Source organism: Balaenoptera physalus, assembly GCF_965194825.1.
Source record: "Balaenoptera physalus genome assembly, chromosome: 2".
NCBI lineage: Eukaryota > Metazoa > Chordata > Mammalia > Artiodactyla > Balaenopteridae > Balaenoptera > Balaenoptera physalus.
In genome coordinates, this window is record NC_138883.1 from 33,063,498 (window position 1) to 33,083,815 (window position 20,318).

Genomic DNA, 20,318 nt, shown 5'->3' on the forward strand with positions numbered 1-20,318 from the left:
TTAAAAAAAAAAAGGTCTAGACACACTTAGGTAAAATACGTAAGGTCATGGTTCAATTAATGGAACTTAAGAATTTGGGGGAGACAAACTTCTTCCCTTTTATTTTAAATTTTTAAAATCTTTTTATGCTTTCCTTTATATTAGTAATTATAATAGCAATGAATGTTTATTGTTAAAAATTCAGACAACAGAGAAGAGTAATGGGTGAAAAGTGAAAGTCCTCCACTCCCCACTCCTCAGGAAGAATGACCCTTATGAGTATATTGTGGCCCCTCCAGACCTTTTTTACAGACAAACAAAAAAACAGATGGTTAGATGGAGGAGCAGATACAGTTTCTTGGTATTTGTTTTGTTTTTTATTCTGCAACTTGCTCTATCACTTAATGTATTAGGGACCTCCTTCCCTGACAGTAAGCACAAACGTACTTATTACATTCTTTCTAACAGCTGTGCAATTTATCAAGCCTGGGTATTCCATAATCCTTGAAATCATTACTCTCATTGAAAGACAGCACTTAGTTTTTCGTTACTTAATTCCATTTAGGTCATTAGTCTTTTTTTAAACGTCCTCATTGGGAAGGTTTCACATTTTTCGAGGATGGATTAAAAACAAGATGCCACCTTTGCTACTTCAAAGTTTCACTAGGAAAAGTTCCAAAATCATATACAACAATCTCAATAATAAATTATCTTCTGCTAACATATAACAAAAATATAGAGAGTATGAAGAAAAGAGGACAGCATTACCAAGAAAATCTGTGCTCCTCTCCAAAGTCAAACGAAAGTAACTACTTACAGCAAACACCAGGAGCAGCCTATAGCTAAAAGCTGAGTAAAATTCTTGCACTATAATGTCAAATTTCTTCTACTATATGTCAAAAAATCTTAATTTTACTTCTAAAGTATTCAATAATAAAATAAGAATGTTTAAAATTTTAATAAGATTTCATTAAAAATGAAGAAGCCTGATAAATGCTTCATTCTTATTTCTAGAGAAGTTCATGGTCATATTCAGCTTTGGCCAAATTTTGTATTTTGACACTTGGCCATTCTGCATTTAGCCAGATAAGTAAGGGCACTTCTAATTTCTATATACTGATAGAGAGGACTGTAATTGGATAGAAAGAGATCTGGAAGGACAAACCAATCAGATCATGGTGGTGCTACAGGTGGTAGTGATGATGATGATGATGATGATGATGATGATGATGATGATGATGATGGACAGTAATAGTTGAAATTTACACAGCACTCTCTATACGTCAAACACCATTTCTAAGTTCTTTACGTAGTTTAACTCGTTTAATCCTCACACCAATCCTATGAGATGGGAACATTATTTATTTCTACTTTTCAGATGAGGGAACTGAGGAACAGTGAGGCTTAGTAACTTGCCAAAGGTCACGTAGCTGGTAAGAGGAAGACTGGGACTCCCACCCACACAGCCTGCTCTGGAGTCAACTCCTGGCCACGATACACATGGCCTCTCATAGCAGAGTAACAGCAGGCAGCTCTGGGGAGGCGGCACCAAAGGAAGGAGGGCCTGACGAAAGGCGGCTTTTGCTGCTACACTCCAAATACTTTTACAGAGCTAAAAAAATTTTGCAGTAAATATTTTAATGTATTACTTGGAAAAAAAATGGATACTTCATTTATAAGAGTTTCTTTTTTTTTTTAATAAGAGTTTCATTTACACAAGCCAAACTACTAAACTAAAATTTCATTTACTGCTAAAAAATTAAAATAAGCATAGATTTTATTAAAATATATAAGCATAGATTTTAATCAGGCCTTCTCTTAGTTTATCAAATCCTCCAACCCTTCAATATCAGTGGCAGGGAGAAAGGCAGGGAGAGAGGCTGTTTCAGTCCACACTATTAAAATGAGGACCTGCATATATACATGAGAAGGTAACTGCCGCTTCCTTAAAAAAGGTAGAATTTCCATAGGACTAGAATTCCAAAGGAAAGGAAAATCTCTTCCTCTCAGTGAAGCATTAGGTCTACCACCATTCTGGGCCTAAAGCAGGGTCTGCACATGCACATGTTGATCAGGATGAGTTGGTGTGACAGTTGGGAGGGGTGGGGATTCTGGCGAATCGAACAAAGCATGCTCATCTGAAGAGGCTGATGCTTCCAGCCAACTGCTGCCATCTAGAACTACTGACCTAGTGTAGTCAAATCACCTCATTTTTCAAGAGAAGCCAGAAATACAGACTTTTACATTAAATCTTCTGAACTTAAACTAAAATCTCCCCAAAATATCATGCAGGACAAAAACAAAAACAAAAAATCTGCAACTCTAATTTGCCCAAGGAGTCCATCAGTTTACAACCTGTAGCTTATACAGACACCTTTTTAATGTTTCATCTAAAAAGACCAATTCTAGGTAACTAAAGTTTTCCCAGAAGTTGGAATATTTCCTCACAAATTCAATATGCACCTCAGAAGCCTCTAAGCTTCTAAAGAATTTTAGAGGCTTCATTACTGAGTCTCAGTAATCTACAACTCTTGCTAAAATATTTGCCCCACAGCTACAGGAGTTCCAGTATTCATACAAACCATACCTCTGCCTCATGGCTAGGTATCTGAGGTCCAGGCACCCCTTAACGACGAGGCCATAATCTTGCAGAAGCTTGCTGGCATCTTCTGAACATCCTACTCCAACTTTTAAAATTGTGCCATCTGCCAAAATGTCCAGTAACGTTTTTGGTAGTGTCCTTCCTCCGCAGATCAGCTTGGGCAAGCGAACCAAGACACAGAAGCCACTTGGAGAGGCCATTTGAAGGAGTGACAGAGGACTGGCTTTGCCTTCCGAATTCACCTGTAACAGAGGAAAACAGGGCCACAGTTCACACCCCACCATAGGACCAAGTGCAACATGAAAGTCTGGCAAAAATGTCTAAGAGGTACAGTCTTAACTTCCCAGAGGGAACAACTGACCAGAGTTTGCCTCAAACCTAAGGATGAGCCTTTGCTAACAAATGCAATGGATTCTAAGAAGCAGGGCCTAAACAGAGGTTACTGGGGGCCCAAACATGAGCCTGAAATGAGCAGGCCATAAATAGTGACCAGCTGACACAGAGCAGCGCTGGGACACACATTGGCAGAGTCATGTGAGACACACTGGTTTTAAAAAGCTAAGGAAATAAAAGGCTAAGGAGCAGACTGCCAAATGATGATGTACTCTTTTCATTTTCTAGACTCTTTAACATACATGTTAGTAACTTGACTCACTTACTTGTCATCACTGCCTCAAGATCCGATTTTTAAAAAGAGGTAGGAAATACAGTACTATCAATAAGTGGTATCTGCCAATATAATAAATCGTAGTAGCACAGAGTGCTTTCTCAGCATTTTATGGTCACAAATGCTGTTCATAAAAAAAATGTATATTGAGCATAAGCTAGGATTCTGATATCTTAAGAAATGAAAATAACTTTATATTTTAACTGATCTAGTTTTAATCTTTTTGATGTAATAGATAAATTGGAGAAAGTGCTTAAAGCTAAGGAAATGATTCCCAGAAAAATTTACATACAAAATTCACATTAATTAAAGGTTCCCTAAAGCTACCCACGGAACCCAGGTTAAGCATCCAATAAATTCCAATCCTTCTCATTTTCCAGGAGAAGAAATTTAAGGGCTACAGATTAAACAGTTTGACTAAACATGCAGAGATAATGGCAAAGTCAGAAGTGGAACCCAAATTTCCCAATCTGTAGAATAGAGAAGAAACAGTCAAGATCAAGATCACGAAGAGTTGCTGTTAAAAACAAAATTAGGAGGGACTTCCTCCTCGACTTCTACTTCAGTGCTAAGTAAAACCACGGTTTAACTCAGAGAAGCTTTAGGATTCCCCTTCTCAGGCATTGCTTTATCATATCCTCAGATGGAAACATGCCAGTTTGATTTCCAAAGTGTCTATTTCTTGGAAGGTCAACAAGACCCAGAAGAAACTTGACTACTGGTTCCTATTCTATAACAATTCATCTGGATGTGGCCAAATCACTTTTTTTTTTATTAAAGCGTAATTCCCTCCCTCTATAATACTGGCTCTCTCCAAGAAAAAGCAGAAAATCTCTACTTCTAATATTTAGCACTGCTAATTTGACATAATACTCACTGCTAATTCCTAAGGCCAGATCTTTGAAAATCTTTTCAGTCAAGTTCCATTGTCTAAAATACATTAAATAAATAGCTAGCTAGATAGATAAGTTGCCCTTTTAATACTGTTTCTGGATTGTGCTTAAGATCCACTGTATTATAATTAAGGTTTTTCCACTAGGAATCCAAATGTTTATGATTCCAATAGGTACCCAATTTACACTGAATGTATGATTGGAAGAATACTGCTTCTAGCAGACTCAATTTGGCTTAAAGAATAAGATATCTAGTCTTTTTTGGGGGGGGGGCTGTGTCAGGTCTTAGTTGCAGCACATGGGATCTTCGTTGCAGCATGCGGGATCTTTAGTTGCGGCATGCAGACTTCTTAGTTGCGGCATGCAGGCTCTTAGTTGTGGCATGCAGACTCTTAGTTGTGGCATGCAAACTCTTAGTCGTGGCATGCATGCGGGATCTAGTTCTCCCACCAGGGATTGAACCCGGGCTCCCTGCATTGGGAGCGTAGAGTCTTACCCACTGTACCACCAGGGAAGTCCCAAGAATAAGATATCTAGTCTTAATTTCTTATATTTCCCCCTTTTGCCAACATCTTTTTGCCTTGACATCACTTACCACCCATGGAAAATAATGAAACCCTTGGCTTACCGACATTGTATTTAATAGGAAAAAAAAACACATTTTAATTTCGTTAGCATTATGTAATCCAGGGGTCACTGGGTTTTTTGTTTGTTTTTTGATGAGTTGACTCATAAGAAATGTTTGGGACATACACAATATATGTACATATGCATTTATAAATCATATAAATGTAGTACTATACTAACGTGTTAAGACATTATGAAATACCCACGAAAGTAAAAATTTTAAATGAATGATGCCATCAATCATTGCAGACAAAATTTCTAACACTTTTTTCTGTATTTCAGTGATTCACTCACAGAGGACTGGTTTAGGGATCCTCCTTCCTGAGGGCCAGTGATCATCCATTTTAGCTTCAGGGATCTTACAAATCCAGAGCAAATAAAACATTATGGAAAAGTCCGTGATTCTTTAAATGACCCCACAATGGCAGCAGGGAGCAAAAAATAATCTGAGACCATATTCTTGGCTGGAACAAGGTTAACTAATAAACATCCCTATCTGTGGAGTTTATGTGTCAGTTAAATTAGACCATGGCTTTGAGACAGGAATGAGCTTGTCCTGTTCAAGTGACAGAATGAAGGCTCAATGAGGCTGGAAAGTAGTAAGAGGAAGAGAAAAGGAGACAAAATCAGAGATGCTGAGAGAGGCAAGAGCATGTGAGTCCTTAAGAACACCTAAGCAATTAAGACATCTTGGTTTTATAAGAAGCAATGGAGGCTTTTCAAGCAGGGGACTGAGATGATCAGATTAGCATTTTTAAAAGATCACTTTGCTTACTCTATGGAGAAGGGATCATAGGTATATGAGTCCAAGTAGGGAGGCCAGTCAGGAGGCTACTGCAAAGGTCCAAATAAGAGACTCTTGAGGGATGGACTAGGAAGGAAGTAGAGGAGATGTACAGAAGTATATGGATGCAAAATCTATTTTGGAAATAACAAGGGTAATACTTTCTAAATGGAAATGAGGGGTTAATAGTAAGGAAAAAGGAGGGGACTTCAGGCAAGCCTGAAGCCTGGGCCTGCAGAAGGATGCTCTTGGGAAAATGACCTTCACTTCATTCAGTCTTTATTACACCAATTACTTTGCACCTGTTAAGCAAGGCAGTCTATAGCCAGAGACTCCAGAAAAAATCAGGCAGGAGTCAGGGGCCAGAAATCTATTTAACATCTCCCTCTCCCCAGGAGAAAGGCAATAATAGCTTCTAAAACATGGCAGAATCCTCATTTTATACAGGTGATTTATCCATGGTCACACATCACCATGGGTAACTCGGGGGAATCTGGAAACACATACCTCTATCTGGTAGAATGCTGTGTTATTTCCTGCTTTCTAGAACCACTTCTTTGAATTTCCACATATTTTGCCATTAAAGAAACTTAACATATTATAACTGCCTTTTTGTGTCTGACTTTCAATCATATCACTTCTGTTAGACAAACCTTAGCGGGGAGGATGTCTCTCTTGATTTTAATCTTAAAGGTGGAGAAGATTAGGGATAATACAGGTTTGGGAAGAAAAATCAAGAGGTCTGTTAGGAACATGTTAAGTCTGAGATGACTATTAGACATTCAAGGGAGATGTCAAGTAGACAGGTGGATGTAAAGGGCTGGAGATCTAATTTTGAGAGTCTTCAGCCTATCAACGATATTTAAAGCTACAAAACTAGATGAGGTCACTTAGAAAAAGAATATAGATTAGAGGACATAAATTAGTGGTCCTTGGACCTGTCTGCTGACCCACAGATGTTTAATATTATATATTTTTTTGATCTCCACATTTTAAAAACTTGTGCCAGAACTTTTAAATTGCAGTGGAGGGCTTCCCTGGTGGCGCAGTGGTTGAGAGTCTGCCTGCCAATGCAGGGGACACGGGTTCGAGCCCTGGTCTGGGAAGATCCCACATGCCGCGGAGCGACTAGGCCCGTGAGCCACAACTACTGAGCCTGCGCGTCTGGAGCCTGTGCTCCGCAACAAGAGAGGCCGCGATAGTGAGAGGCCTGCGCACCGCGATGAAGAGTGGCCCCCACTTGCCGCAACTAGAGGAGGCCCTCGCACAGAAACGAAGACCCAACACAGCCATAAATAAATAAATAAAATTTAAAAAAAAAAAAAAAAAAAAAAAAAAATTGCAGTGGAGTTCACATTTTAAAAAAATCTAGAATATATCGAGTTTCTTTTTAAAGAACTGGACAATCTGGCAACACTTGGCTTGAACTGTATAGCAGCTTCCTCATTTATATAAGACATGAATTCTCTAATTCACCATAATGTCTTCTCAACACTGAAGCCAACTGTCATTTCCCATTTATCACTGTATTTGTAAACCACTGTTTTTCCAGCAAAGAAATGTTTCTCAGGATCCATGTCTCTATCAAAACTAGGAAAATGGAAGATAGATCACAGAGGCCTTGTGTTTAAAGAAAAAAGGGAGGGAGCATACTTCTTTATGAAATTGAAGAATGTTCCTATGCATTCGAAAATGCAAACAATCACTCTACATTGTTCATTTACATTTCCTGTCTGGACCTTGTAGGCATCTGAGTTTGCAGTCCCTGGGGTGGATACAGAAGAGACCAAGCCTACGTCAACTCAATATTTGGATGTGAGGTAGAAGGGGGATCAGAAAAGGAAAAAGAGGAAAGAACAGTAAGATAGGAGATAGGAGAGTATGATGGCATGAAAGCCAAAGAGAATGTCTCGTGCAGGAATTATGCAGATGCTTTTGAGAGCTAGAATAACATGAGTCCAAATAAGTGTCCACTGGACTGGAAAACAAGAAAGCCATCAACTTCATCCGTTTCAGTGGAGTAGTATGGTAGGATGTCAGATTAGAGTAGGTCGAAGAATAAATGGAGAATAGCAAATTATACCCAAACAAGTAGATGAAAAGAAATAATAAAGAGCAGAAATCAGCATAATGGAACATAAACATACAATAAAGATCAACAAAGCCAGAAGTTGGTTCTCTGAAAAGACTAATAACACTGATAAACCCATGGAAGGAGTAATCAAGAAAAAAAAAGAGAAGCCAATAAGCATTGTCAAAAATGTCCTTACATATTCATCAGATAGGAAAAAAAAAAAATGTCACTGGATATTATAAACAAGTATATGCCTGTAATTTAAAATTTTGAAAGAAGACATATTTAGATGAAAAATAAAATTTATCAAAACAGACATGAAGAAATAGAAAATATGAATAGCCCCAACACTATTTTAAAAATTGTATTCATAATTCAAAAACTTCCCTCAAAAGAAAACTCCAGATGGCTTCACCAGTAGATTCTAATCAAACATTTAAGGAAAAAAGAATGACAATCTTACACAAACTCTTCCAGAGAACACAAAAACAAGGAACAGCCCTAACTTGTATGAGGCCAGCATAACATTTTAATCAAAATCTGACAAGGTCATTTCTGGAAAGGAAAATTATAAGCCAATATCACTCATGAATATAGATTATTTTTAAAACACTAGTAAAGTGAATAAGGAGAATAAGACATCATGACCAAGTTGGATTTATTCCAGGAATTCAAAAATCAATGTATTTTCACCACAAGAACAGAGTAAAGGAGAAAAACTGCATACTCATCTCAAGAAATTCAGAAAAGGCACTTAATAAAATTCAACAACTATTCATAATTTTAAAAAAACTTTTTTAAAATTGAAGTATAATTGATTTACAATATTGTGTTAGTTTCAGGTGTACAGCAAAGTGATTGTTTTATATATATATATGTATATATGTATATATATATTTCAAATTATTTTCCATTATAGGTTATTATAAGATATTAAATCTAGTTCCCTGTGCTATACAATAAATCCTTGTTGCTTATCTATTTTATGTATAATAGTTTATACCTGTTAATCTCATACTCCTAGTTTATCCCTCCTCCACCCCCTTTCCCCTTTGTTAATCGTAAGTTTGTTTTCTATGTCTATTTCTGTTTTGTATATAGATTCATTTATCATTTTTAGATTCCACATATAAGTGATATCCTATTAATATTTGTACTTCTCTGTCTGACTTACTTTACTTGGTATGATATTCTCTAGGTCCATTCTTGCTGCTGCAAATGACAATATCTCATTCTTAAAAAAAAAAAAAAAAAAAACTCTTGGGAATTCCCTGGTGGTCCAGTGGTTAGGACTCCACACTTTCACTGCCAAGAGCCCGGGTTCAGTGCCTGATCAGGGAACTAAGATTCCATAAGCTGCGTGGCGCAGCCAAAACAAAACAAAACAAAACAAAAAAACTCTTAAGAAACCAAGAATAGAATTGAATGTATTTAATCTGTAAACAAACCTACTGCAGATATCGTACTCAATATGAAAATGTTGAAAGCTGTCATTCTGAGATAGAGAATAAGTGAAGGATGCCTACTGTCACCGCTCACACTGAGCACTATATTGAGATCCTCGCCAGTTCAGCAAGGCAGGAAAAGAAATACAAAGTGTAAGGACTGGAAAAAAAACTGTCACTTCACAGATAATATAATAGTTTATATACAAACCCAAAAGAATCTACAAGTAATCAGAATTAATAAGTGAGTTTAGTAAGTTCCTTAGTATAAGAGAAATACATATAAAGTTACATTTCTATATACCAGAAAGAAACACAACTTTTTAAAATAATTAATTTATTTACTTATTTATTTTTGGCTGCGTTGGGTCTTCATTGCTGCGTGTGGGCTTTCCCTAGTTGTAGTGAGTGGGGGCTACTCTTTGTTGCGGTGCGCAGGCGTCTCATTGCGGTGGCTTCTCTTGTTGCGGGTTACGGGCACCAGGTGCGCAGCCTTCAGTATTTGCGGCGCATGGGCTTAGTTGCTCCGCGGCATGTGGGATCTTCCCGGACCAGGGCTCGAACACGTGTCCCCTGCATTGGCAGGCGGATTCTTAACCACTGCACCACCAGGGAAGACCCACATCATTTTTTAAGATTTCATTTATAACAGAATATTTTTAAATCACAGAAAACTACAAATATATTATTAAGAGAAGTTAAAGATCTAAATAAATATTCTTAGATTATAAAACTCAATATTGGAAAGAAGTTAATTCCCCACAAACTGATCTATTGATCCAATGCAATCTTAATCAAAATATCAAGAAATTATTTTTGGTAGAAGCTGAAAAGCTGATTCTAAAATGTATAAGGAAATGCAAAGGACCAAGACTATCCAAGACCCTCCAGGAAAAAAACAAGATAGAAAGTCTTGCTGTGGCAGATATCAAGAGTCATTATAAAGCAACAGTAACTAAGACAGTTTGTGATCACCGGTGGAAGAATAGAAAAATAGACTACTAGAGTGTCCAGAAATAGATCTATTCATATAGAGATACCTGTTTTGGGACTTCCCTGGTGGCGCAGTGGTTAAGAATCCGCCTGCCAATGCAGGGCACACGGGTTTGAGCCCTGGTCCGGGAAGATCCCACATGCCGCAGAGCAACTAAAAGCCCGTGCACCCCAACTACTGAGCCTGCACTCTGGAGCCCATGAGCCACAACTAGTGAGCCCGCGTGCCACAACTACTGAAGCCCACGTGCCTAGAGCCTGTGCTCTGCAACAAGAGAAGCCACTGCAACGAGAAGCCCATGCACCGCAACGAAGAGTAGCCCCGGCTCGCCGCAACTAGAGAAAGCCCGCACCCAGCAACAAAAACCCAACGCAGACAAAAAATAAATAAATAAATAATTTATTTAAAAAAAGAAAATGAAAAAAAGAGATACCTGTTTTATAGTAAAGTGGCATTGCACAGCAGTGAGATTTATCTTTTCAATCAGTGGTGCTAGGACAATTGGATATCCATAAGAGGAAAAAATGAAACTCAACCCTACCTCACATCATACACACACACACACAAAAATCAATTCCAGATAGATTATAAATCTAAATATGCAATGTTAAAACCACAAAACTCGGGCTTCCCTGGTGGCGCAGTGGTTAAGAATCCGCCTGCCAATGCAGGGGACACAGGTTCGAGCCCTGGTCCGGGAAGATCCCACATGCCATGGAGCAACTAAGCCCGTGCACCACAACTACTGAAGCCCGCACACCTAGAGCCCGTGCTCCACAACAAGAGAAGCCACTGCAATGAGAAGCCCACGCACCATAATGAAGAGTAGCCCCCGCTCCCCGCAACTAGAGAAAGTCTGTGCGCAGCAACAAAGACCCAACACAGCCAAAAAAAAAAAAAAAAAAAAAGACTGGTAAGAATCTGAAAAAGAATTTATTGATGTCTCTCTGTAAGTGAATCAAATGGATGTACAGCAGCAAGAAACACAGCACTGAAAATCAGATATACACCATTATAAAAATCAATTCAAAAAAAAAAAGTGAAATAGAGAGAGAAATTCTTACAGAATTCGTTCAGGGGCTGTGATGCAACCTGGACAGACCACATCTAGACCCACAGCTGGATGGGACCTAAGGCTGGACACTCGTGGGGCTGAGAGGCTTGGTGAGGATGGGCCAGCAAATGCAGCCCCTTTAGAGTAATACTACCTGGTCCCCATTCCATGGGTCCCAAATCTCCAGGTGCTGGGGACCCTTCCTACAGCTAAAACATGCATGGGACACCCAGAGGATGGTACACTGGCTGATCGGGAAGAGTTTGGAAAAGGCACCTCATCTCCTCATCTCCTGGTGGTCAGGTTCCCCCCTCCAGCCTCTTTCCTAACAATCTCCCCACCTGGGGAAGTCAGCACCTTCAATATCCTGTTTCGCACAGTTTGGAATTTGTCCGGAGGATGAAGGAGAAGGGGGGAAACCAATGAGAGACAAGCCCTAGTTGTTTGGACAGGCACATGCCACTCTAATTTCCAATCAGGAAGAGGAACTGACCAAAGGCTCAGCTTGCCCCCGGAACCAGAATAGGGCTTGAAGCAATCCTGCAGTTTTGTGGCCAGTTCCCAAAACAACAAGTTAAAAAATGGAGCTCAGGGGCAATGCAATTCACAAAACTGCAGGGCTGTAAATGATACCTATCGTCGAAAAATGTCTTGAGGTAAGTCATCGAAACGGACTTGTAAGCAAGGCAGAATTGCAGGAAAGGGATTTCAAGAGGTAGACTAAACCTGCCATTAAAGCACATGAAAAGTGGCTGAACTTCGCCAATGATGCAGTTGGCCAAAAAGGGCGTATGCGTTTTTCCTGATATTCAGGAAAAACGCATACGCCCTTTTTGGCCAACCAAACAGGCGGACAATGCAAATCAATACTACAAAGAGGTATCACTTCGCATCAGTCAGAAGGGCCATCCTCACAAAGTGTAAAAACCAGAAATGCAGGACAGTGCGTGGAGAAGGGGAAGCCCTGTTATGCTGATGGTGGGAATGTAAATTGCCAACAGCCACTCTGGAGAAGTGTATTGTGTTTAATAAAAAATCTAAAAACAGAGCTACAGGGACTTCCCTGGTGGTGCAGTGGTTAAGAATCCACCTGCCAATGCAGGGGATATGGGTTCGAGCCCTGGTCCGGGAAGATCCCACATGCCGCGGAGCAACTAAGCCTGCCCGCCACAACTACTGAGCCCACGTGCCACAACTACTGAAGCCCACGTGCCTAGAGCCCGTGCTCTGCAACATGAGAAGCCACCACTATGAGAAACCTGTGCACCACAACGAAGAGTAGCCCCCACTCGCCGCAACTAGAGAAAGCCCGTGGGCAGCAACGAAGACCTAGCGCAGCCAAAAAAAAAAAAAAAAAAAAAACAGAGCTACAGAGCATACGGCACTTCCACTCATGGGCGTATATCTTAGGAAAACCAAAAATCGACAGGACACAGGCATCCCAACGTTTAGTGCTGCTCTGTTTACAAAAGCCTCGACTTGGATACAACATAAATGTGCTTGGAAGGAAAAAATGGATAAAGAAGATGTGGTACTTATGTACGATGGAATATTACTCAACCATGAAATCAATGAAATAAGGCCAGTTGCAGCAACTTGGGTGGACTTAGGTACAATCATTCTAAGTGACATAAGTCAGACAGAAAAAGAGACTTATCATAAGTTATCACTTATAGGTGGAATCTAAAAATGGCTACACGTGAACTAAATTACAAAACAGAAACAGAGTCACACATTTAGGGTTTCCCTGTTGGTGCAGTGGTTAAGAATCCACCAGCCAATGCAGGTGACATGGGTTCGAGCCCTGGTCCGGGAAGATCCCACATGCCGCAGAGCGACTAAGCCCATGCACCACAAATACTGAGCCTGTGCTCTAGAGCTCGCGAGCCACAACTACTGAGCCTGCATGCCACAACTACTGAAGCCCGCATGCCTAGAGCCCGTGCTCTGCAACAAGAGAAGCCACTGCAAGCCCGCACACCGCAACGAAGAGTAGCCCCCGCTTGCCACAATCAGAGAAAGCCTGCGTGCAGGAACAAAGACCAAACGCAGCCAAAAATAAATAAATAAAATAAGTAAATTTATGTATTAAAAAAAAACCCCATAGAACTCCAAGAAAATAACATAGGAGAGTATATTCACGATTAGGGATAAGGTAAGATTTGTTACACAGCACTATACAGATCTTCTGATCATCAAGCTTTAACAATAAAAGAATGTAAAGGCAATCCACAGAATGGGGGAAGACATTTAACTCACAAAGTGTCCATAACCAAAATATACAAAGAACTATAAATCAGTAAGAAAAAGACAACTCAATAGAAAAAGAGGCAAGAGACTTGAACAAGTACTCCATAAAAGAAGATATCAAAATGATCAATAAAATATAGAAAGATGCTCAATCTCAGTACTGGTCAGGGACATGCAAATTAAAACCACAATGAAATATTACTACACATCCATTAGGATGGCTAAAATTTTAAAATCTGACAGTACCAAATGTGGACAAGGATATAAGACAAAGGGAATTCTCATACAGTCTTGGTGAGAGATTAAATTAATAGAACCACTCCTGAAAACAGCTAGAAACAATGGGTACACTCATTACTACTGATGAGGGTAAACTAGTTAAAACCACCTTGGAAAACAATTTGGCATTATTTATAAAAGTTAAAGATATATATACAAACTCTATGACCTAGAACTCCACTCATAGATACATATGCCCAATAATAATAAGTGCATTTGTTCACTGCAGCATTCTTTGTAAGAGCCCCAAACTGTACACAACCCAAAAGTCCATCAATATGAGAATGGATGAATAAATCATGATATATTTACACAATGGACATATGGCAATGAATCACAGTCACACACAACATGGGTAAATCTCACAAACATAATGTTGAACAAAAGAAGCCAGACACAAAATACACACTTGATAGTTTCATTTACATTAAATTTAAAAGACAGACAAAACTCAATTATCGTGCCTAGGCATGCATGTTTAAGTAGTAAAAGTATAAAGAAAAACACAAAAGTAAATACCATAAAATCAGGATAATAGTAACCCTTGGTGGGAGGACAGTGATTACTAGGGGTCACAAGGGGAGCTTCTGGGGTACTAGCAAATTCTGTTTCTTGACCTAGTTTCCAGTTACACAGCTGTTCTCTTTAGTGAAATCATTTAGCTCTTTGTTTTTGTTTCAGGCACTTTTCTTGATGTGTTTTATTTCACAATAAAAAAGGTTAAAAAAAAAAAAAGACTCAAGGGGTAAGTTAAATAGCAGATTACACAAAACTAAAGAAAGAAAAAGGGAACTATAAAAGAGACCTGAAGAAATTGTGCAGAATGAATCCAGAGAGACTAAGATATGTTAAATATAAAAGAGATTACCAGACATGTAGGAGAGCAGAAAAAGTTCAGAATATAGCTGATCTAATTCTAGCAAGAAAGAAGAAGGAAAAAAAAAAAGGAAGAAGAAGAAGGTGAAAAGGAGGGTTAGGAAGAAGAGGAGGAGGAGGAGGAGGAAGAGGAGGAGAAGAAAAAACAGGGTAAAGGCAATCTTCAAAGAGAATTTAAAAATTGATATAGGATACCAATCCTTACATCCAGGATATCTCTCTGAATCCCAAGCAGGAAATACAGAAAGAGAAAAACACTAGTCTCATGAGAGCGAATCTTCAGAACCAGCAACTCAAAAAGATCTTAAAAGGAGCTATCAAAAATTAGATTACCTATAAAGAATCAACATTTACACTCACAGTTATTTTCAACAGCAACAATGGAAGCCAGAAGAAAGTGGAATGCGATCTTGAAAATGATAAGCTGCTAAACTAGAATTTCATATCCAGTGAAAATATCTTCAAAGATCAAAAGCAAAATAAGGACACTTTCAAAACAGTAATAATTACGTTTACTATCAATGACCCCTCAAGAAATGAACTTCTAAAGGACAACCTTAAAGAGAATGATGCCAGAAAGTTCTGAGATATAAGGAAAGATGAGCAAAGAAAAAGGTAAACACTTTGGTAAATTGAAACAAATACTGACTGTGTAAAACAAGAACAAAAACAATAACTAAGCAAATACTTACACAAAAGTGAATGAAAGAGAAGATGAATCAGAAATGGGAGAATGAAAAGACGGAGGATGGATCAAAGTTCTTCTGTGGCAGCAATCAGAGAAATGCAATCACACCTGAAGGGAATGTGGCATCAGAAGAAGTTCAATATATTCCAAAGCCATAAGGAACTGGGTTTTGGATTATTTGCCACTTTAACTTACTCTGCTACAGCGATTAAACATATTATTATTAAATCGATTGCATTACTATTCACTTCGGACTACCCCGTTGTTGCTGCAGTTATACTTCACTTGGTAGGATAATCAAGGTGTTGGGCAAATGTGAGTTTTCCTAATCTACTAAAGCTCACTGTTTACTAATGTTTTCTTTTATGGTTGTTGGTGTAAATATGTCTAAAATGATATAGAAATATGTTTATTTCTAAAATGATATAATTCTTATACACAGTAAACAAAAGGTGCCCAATCCTTTCCTGATGGCCCAAGGTCATTGGTATAAACTACTACTGCTATCGCTGATATAAAGAAATACCCTCGAGAACTCCCTGGCGGTCCAGTGGCTAAGACTCCACACTTTCAAGCAGAGGGCGCAGGTTCAATCCCTGGTCAGAGAACTAAGATCCCGCAAGCCGTGCAGTGCACGGCCAAAAAAGAAAAAAAAGAAATACCCTCAGTAGCTCCATAAGGCCTTATGTGACTACTAAACTTTTCCCACACTGTCAGGTGTTCTCTTCTTGGTCATCATTGTATTGGCATCTTTAGCTCCTCCTACCAACCTGTGATCTGATTTTGTGGCAGCAATTCTGCTTAGGGCCTCTTTCGATTACATTTCCTGGCTCTTGACTGTATTCCAGATACCCAGAAGACATAGATCACAGAATTTTGGCAAGGTATTATGCTGAATTAATAAGAGATGATTACTGTGACTTATTTATATTTTGTAGTATCTTCTGTTGCAAGGAGATTAAAGTTCACTCTGTGAATCAGAATGACAGAAGAGTAGGAGTACCATATTATCCTCGTCACAACTATGTAACAACTCCCCCAAAGTAATAGCTATTAGAAAAATTAACCCATGGTTAAGGAAGACCAGCTCAAATGCTGGTTACTAGCTTCATAGCCTTGGGCAAGTAACTAAACCTTTTAACACTTCCTATCTGTAAAGAAATAATAACAGTATCTTCCTACAAAGGATTATTGTCAAAATTAAATGAGATAATGAAAGAAAAAACAACATAATACCTGGCTTAGAGTAAATAGTGTCTAGCATTTAAACTATTATCTTTTTAAATCCCAATTTGTGTAATAAACACATTTAACTAGACCTCCTTAACTATCTTCTCCATGGCATCCTATGAAAATACTACTAAAAATATTAACAGTAGCTAATATTTAGTGAGCAATTACTCTCTGTTAAAATTGTGCTGAAGCCTATATAGGGATTATCTATTTGAATCCTTAAAAAAGCCCTGGGCGGTAGTTACCATTACACCCCTGCTACAGATAAGTACACTAAGGCTCAAAGAGGTTAAGTACTGTTCAAGTTCACAGAATAAGTGGTGAAAATGGACTCATGTAGCTCAGACTCCAGAATCCATGATTATAAGCACTCCCCTACCCTGAGAAGAGAAGCCGCTTCTCCTTCTGCTAAAATCTATTTACAAATAAATTGAGAACAAGCTAATTCTCCTTTAATCTTATCCTCTATTTGACTATTCAAGGTCCCTAGCTGGAAAAGCAGAAAAGATACATTTCGTTTTTGCTTTTTAACTTACCCACTCACAGTCGATTCCAAGCACTGGAAAATCTTCTAACTCACTCCTAAGCAAGGGCTCAATTTGATCCCACTCCGCCTCCTGAGACACAGTCACCACCTTTGCTCCAAGGATCCTCTCTTCCCACGAGGCTCTGGGGGCACTGGAGTGCGGCTGGTCCTCTACTGGAGCGGGCCGCTCTCTCCTGCCTGGCACTTTCTGCTGCTGCTGTGGCAGCTGCTTCTGGGTTACATGACTTGCTTTACTCCTCCGGCGCTGGATGCCTTTCCACAGGACAAACCCCCCGACAGCCATACCAAGAACGGTGGTCACTGTCCAAGCCACTAAGTGTTTAGACATCTTCAACTTTTCTGTTGTTTAGGAAAGCATATCGCTAATCCCACAATCTGCAAAACAAATGGCAACAATATATTCACACACAGAATTTAAAGCTCCACGGACACAAGTCCCCCACCACCACCCCGCAAAAAATGTTGCATTCACAATCCATGTGCTCACAAACTAAAGAAATTGCAACAAATTTCCACATGAAACAGTGATATTTTAAATTTTTTCCCCCTTTTGTATGTCCTGTACTCCACCTCTGTCTCCATCCAAGAAAGACCCCCTGCCCTCTACCAGTTGCCCAGGGCTCTCTTAATCCTATAAAATCACATCAATCAAAACAGAATAAACTAGACTCTTACTTCCACTTGCTGATTTACTGTGAGTAAATTTTAGTTAATGGATCTTCCTCAGGGTGTTTGTGTTTGAACCTTCAATCTCTAAGAGTTGAATGGAAACGTCTGCTTTGCAATTTAAAAAAAATCTAGGGCTTCCCTGGTGGTGCAGTGGTTAAGAGTCTGCCTGCCAATGCAGGGACATGGGTTCGAGCCCTGGTCCGGGAAGATCCCACATGCCGCGGAGCAACTGGGCCTGTGCGCCACAACTACTGAGCTTGCTCTCTGGAGCCCGCACGCCACAACTACTGAGCCCACGTGCCACAACTACCGAGCCTGCGAACCTAGAGCCCATGCTCCGCAACAAAGAGAAGCCATCACAGTGAGAAGCTCTCGCACCGCAACGAAGAGTAGCCCCCGCTCGCCACAACTAGAGAAAGCCCGTGCGCAGCAATGAAGACCCAACGCAGCCAAAAAGAAAGAAATAAAATTTTTTAAAAATCTAATCATCAGCAAGTGGTAGGAGGACTTTTACTTTTCTAGGAGGCGTGGCTGGTGAGGGATGGAGCAAACAGGCTTGAGTACACATGGATTTTCCGTTGCTCTAGACATCTCGGTAGTTCTCCGTGGAAACACACTCAGTTATTGAGGGTAAGCTAGGGCAGTACAAAAGGGAAGACAGGACTAGAAAAGAAAAACAAAAGAACAGCACTTAGAAATCCAGGATGTTCAGGAGGAGGTTGCAAATTGAAATGTCCACAGGGTCCAAACAGGATAACATAAATAAGTGAAGCAAGCCAAGTGCAAGAGAAAACTGACACAGACATCCTATTAAATATGTAGGAACTGTCTTCCTTTCTATCACAAAATAGCCTCTTTTCCATTTTTTGTGCGTGAAATAAAATTCATATTTTATGGCAAGACAAGAAAAATTTAAACCAAAAAAATTTTTCTGTCCTTTGGCCTCCTCTCTCCTCCCACTGTGCACTGTGTGTCTACACTATGCATTAACCTAACCTTCCCCACTGACAGAAATACCTGCTCAACCATAAAGAGCAATATTCTAGCATCAATAAGACAACTCCTTGTTGTGTAAGGAAAGATGCCATTCCTTCTTGATCTCATAAGGGGTCACATGGCACTTAGATCTGGATTATGTAAACTGCCAATAATACAGCATTTGATGTACAGCCTCTGTCTCAAAAAAGTTACATAACTGCGCCTTGACTTCTAAGGGGTGGAACAGGTCTCAGAGCTTTCTGAGATGCTCTTCCTGGGTTATAATCCTCAAATTTGGCTCAAATAAAATCTTCCATTTCTTTCTTAGACCAACTGATTAATTTTTTCATCAATGCTTACAATGTGGTTTTTCTCCATCTATCTCTTGTTTTCCTATTTTTGACAGAAAAATAGGCATATACAACTATTTCTGTACTATTTTAAAAAACAACTGTAAATGTGTAACAATAAATGGTAAGTGGCCTTTGGTCTCAATAATGGAGAGAAAACATGGCAGAGCAACCATTCAGCACAAGCTGTTGATCCTGTTTGTGAAGAAGGCCCAGTGTGGTCAGATTATCCTGATTATCCTGATTACTCAAGAAAAGTTAGATATCTGAATTTTATGTGAAATATCACCATTTTTAAGTGTTAGCAACAAATTTAGAGTTTTTGAAACATTGTGCCAGCCAAATAAAAACGTTTTGGGCTCTGGGTTACCCATCTGTAGGCTCTGACCTAAAATCTATACTGCCCAAAGACACAGTGACCTATTAGAGCCTGCTTACACTTCTCTATGGCTGAGCGTTTCCCATTCAATGGGAATTCCATTTTTTTTTTCTTTTTGGACATGCTGTGGGGCATGTGGGATCTTAGTTCCCTGACCAGGGATTGAACCCGGGCCACAGTGGTGAAAGCCCAGGATCCTAACCACTAGACTATCGGGGAACTCCCAATGTGTACTATTTAAAAAAATTTTTAAAAGCGTCAACAGCAAATTTTTAAAAATAATTTAATATTTACAACAACCCTGGGCTATAATTATGCCTACAGAGATATTCAGCAATGGAGAGGAAAAAGGGAATCACAACAATTATTACAGTACTAATGAAAACAATAAAATGGCTGTGCTGTTTTTAAAATATTTACTTTTTTGCAGAAACTATGCTTAAGTATTCATATGTACTTTCTCCAGCACTTTTATTGAAGAGGAAACTGGGACTTAATAAGATTAAAGAACTTGCATAGAAAGATTTCTAGTTAAAATACTCTGAGAAGACATAAAAACCCTTCCCTTTCTCACTCTAAACAATACAAATGTTGGAGAAAACATTGAAAAGATAATAAGGGGCTTCCCTGGTGGCACAGTGGTTAAGACTCCGTGCTCCCAATGCAGGGGGCCCAGGTTCGATCCCTGGGCAGGGAACTAGATTCCACATGCTTGCTGCAACTGAGTTCGCATGCCACAACTAAGGAGCCGGCAAGCTGCAAGTAAGGAGCCCACCTGCCACAACTAAAGGGCCCACATGATGCAACTAAGACCAAGCACAACCAAATAAATAAATAAATAAACAAATATTAAAAAAAAAAGATAATAAAAGTTTAATACACAGTTAAAAAGAAGAAAGGGAAATCATCAAGTGTCAGAAATGGAAGAAGGGAACCCACAGTGGGTAGGA

At 39.3% G+C, this 20,318-nt stretch overlaps 1 protein-coding gene across 8 annotated transcripts in view; it reads right to left on the reverse strand.

Moving 5' to 3' along the window:
• The window catches only part of EXD2 (exonuclease 3'-5' domain containing 2), a 98,785-nt gene that overhangs the window by 22,619 nt on the left and 55,848 nt on the right, over nucleotides 1–20,318 (reverse strand). For 5 of the 8 annotated variants that reach the window (XM_082451669.1, XM_082451667.1, XM_082451666.1 and 2 more), the window contains 2 exons: nucleotides 16,982–17,367; nucleotides 2,567–2,823 (listed from right to left, as the gene is read on the reverse strand). In XM_082451669.1, the coding sequence (XP_082307795.1) occupies nucleotides 2,567–2,823; nucleotides 16,982–17,320 (596 nt within the window). In that variant the 5' untranslated portion in view covers nucleotides 17,321–17,367. Of the gene's footprint in view, nucleotides 1–2,566; nucleotides 2,824–16,981; nucleotides 17,368–18,175; nucleotides 18,325–20,318 lie in introns of all 8 variants that reach the window. The other 3 variants (XM_082451668.1, XM_082451665.1, XM_082451664.1) reach the window with 1 other exon arrangement.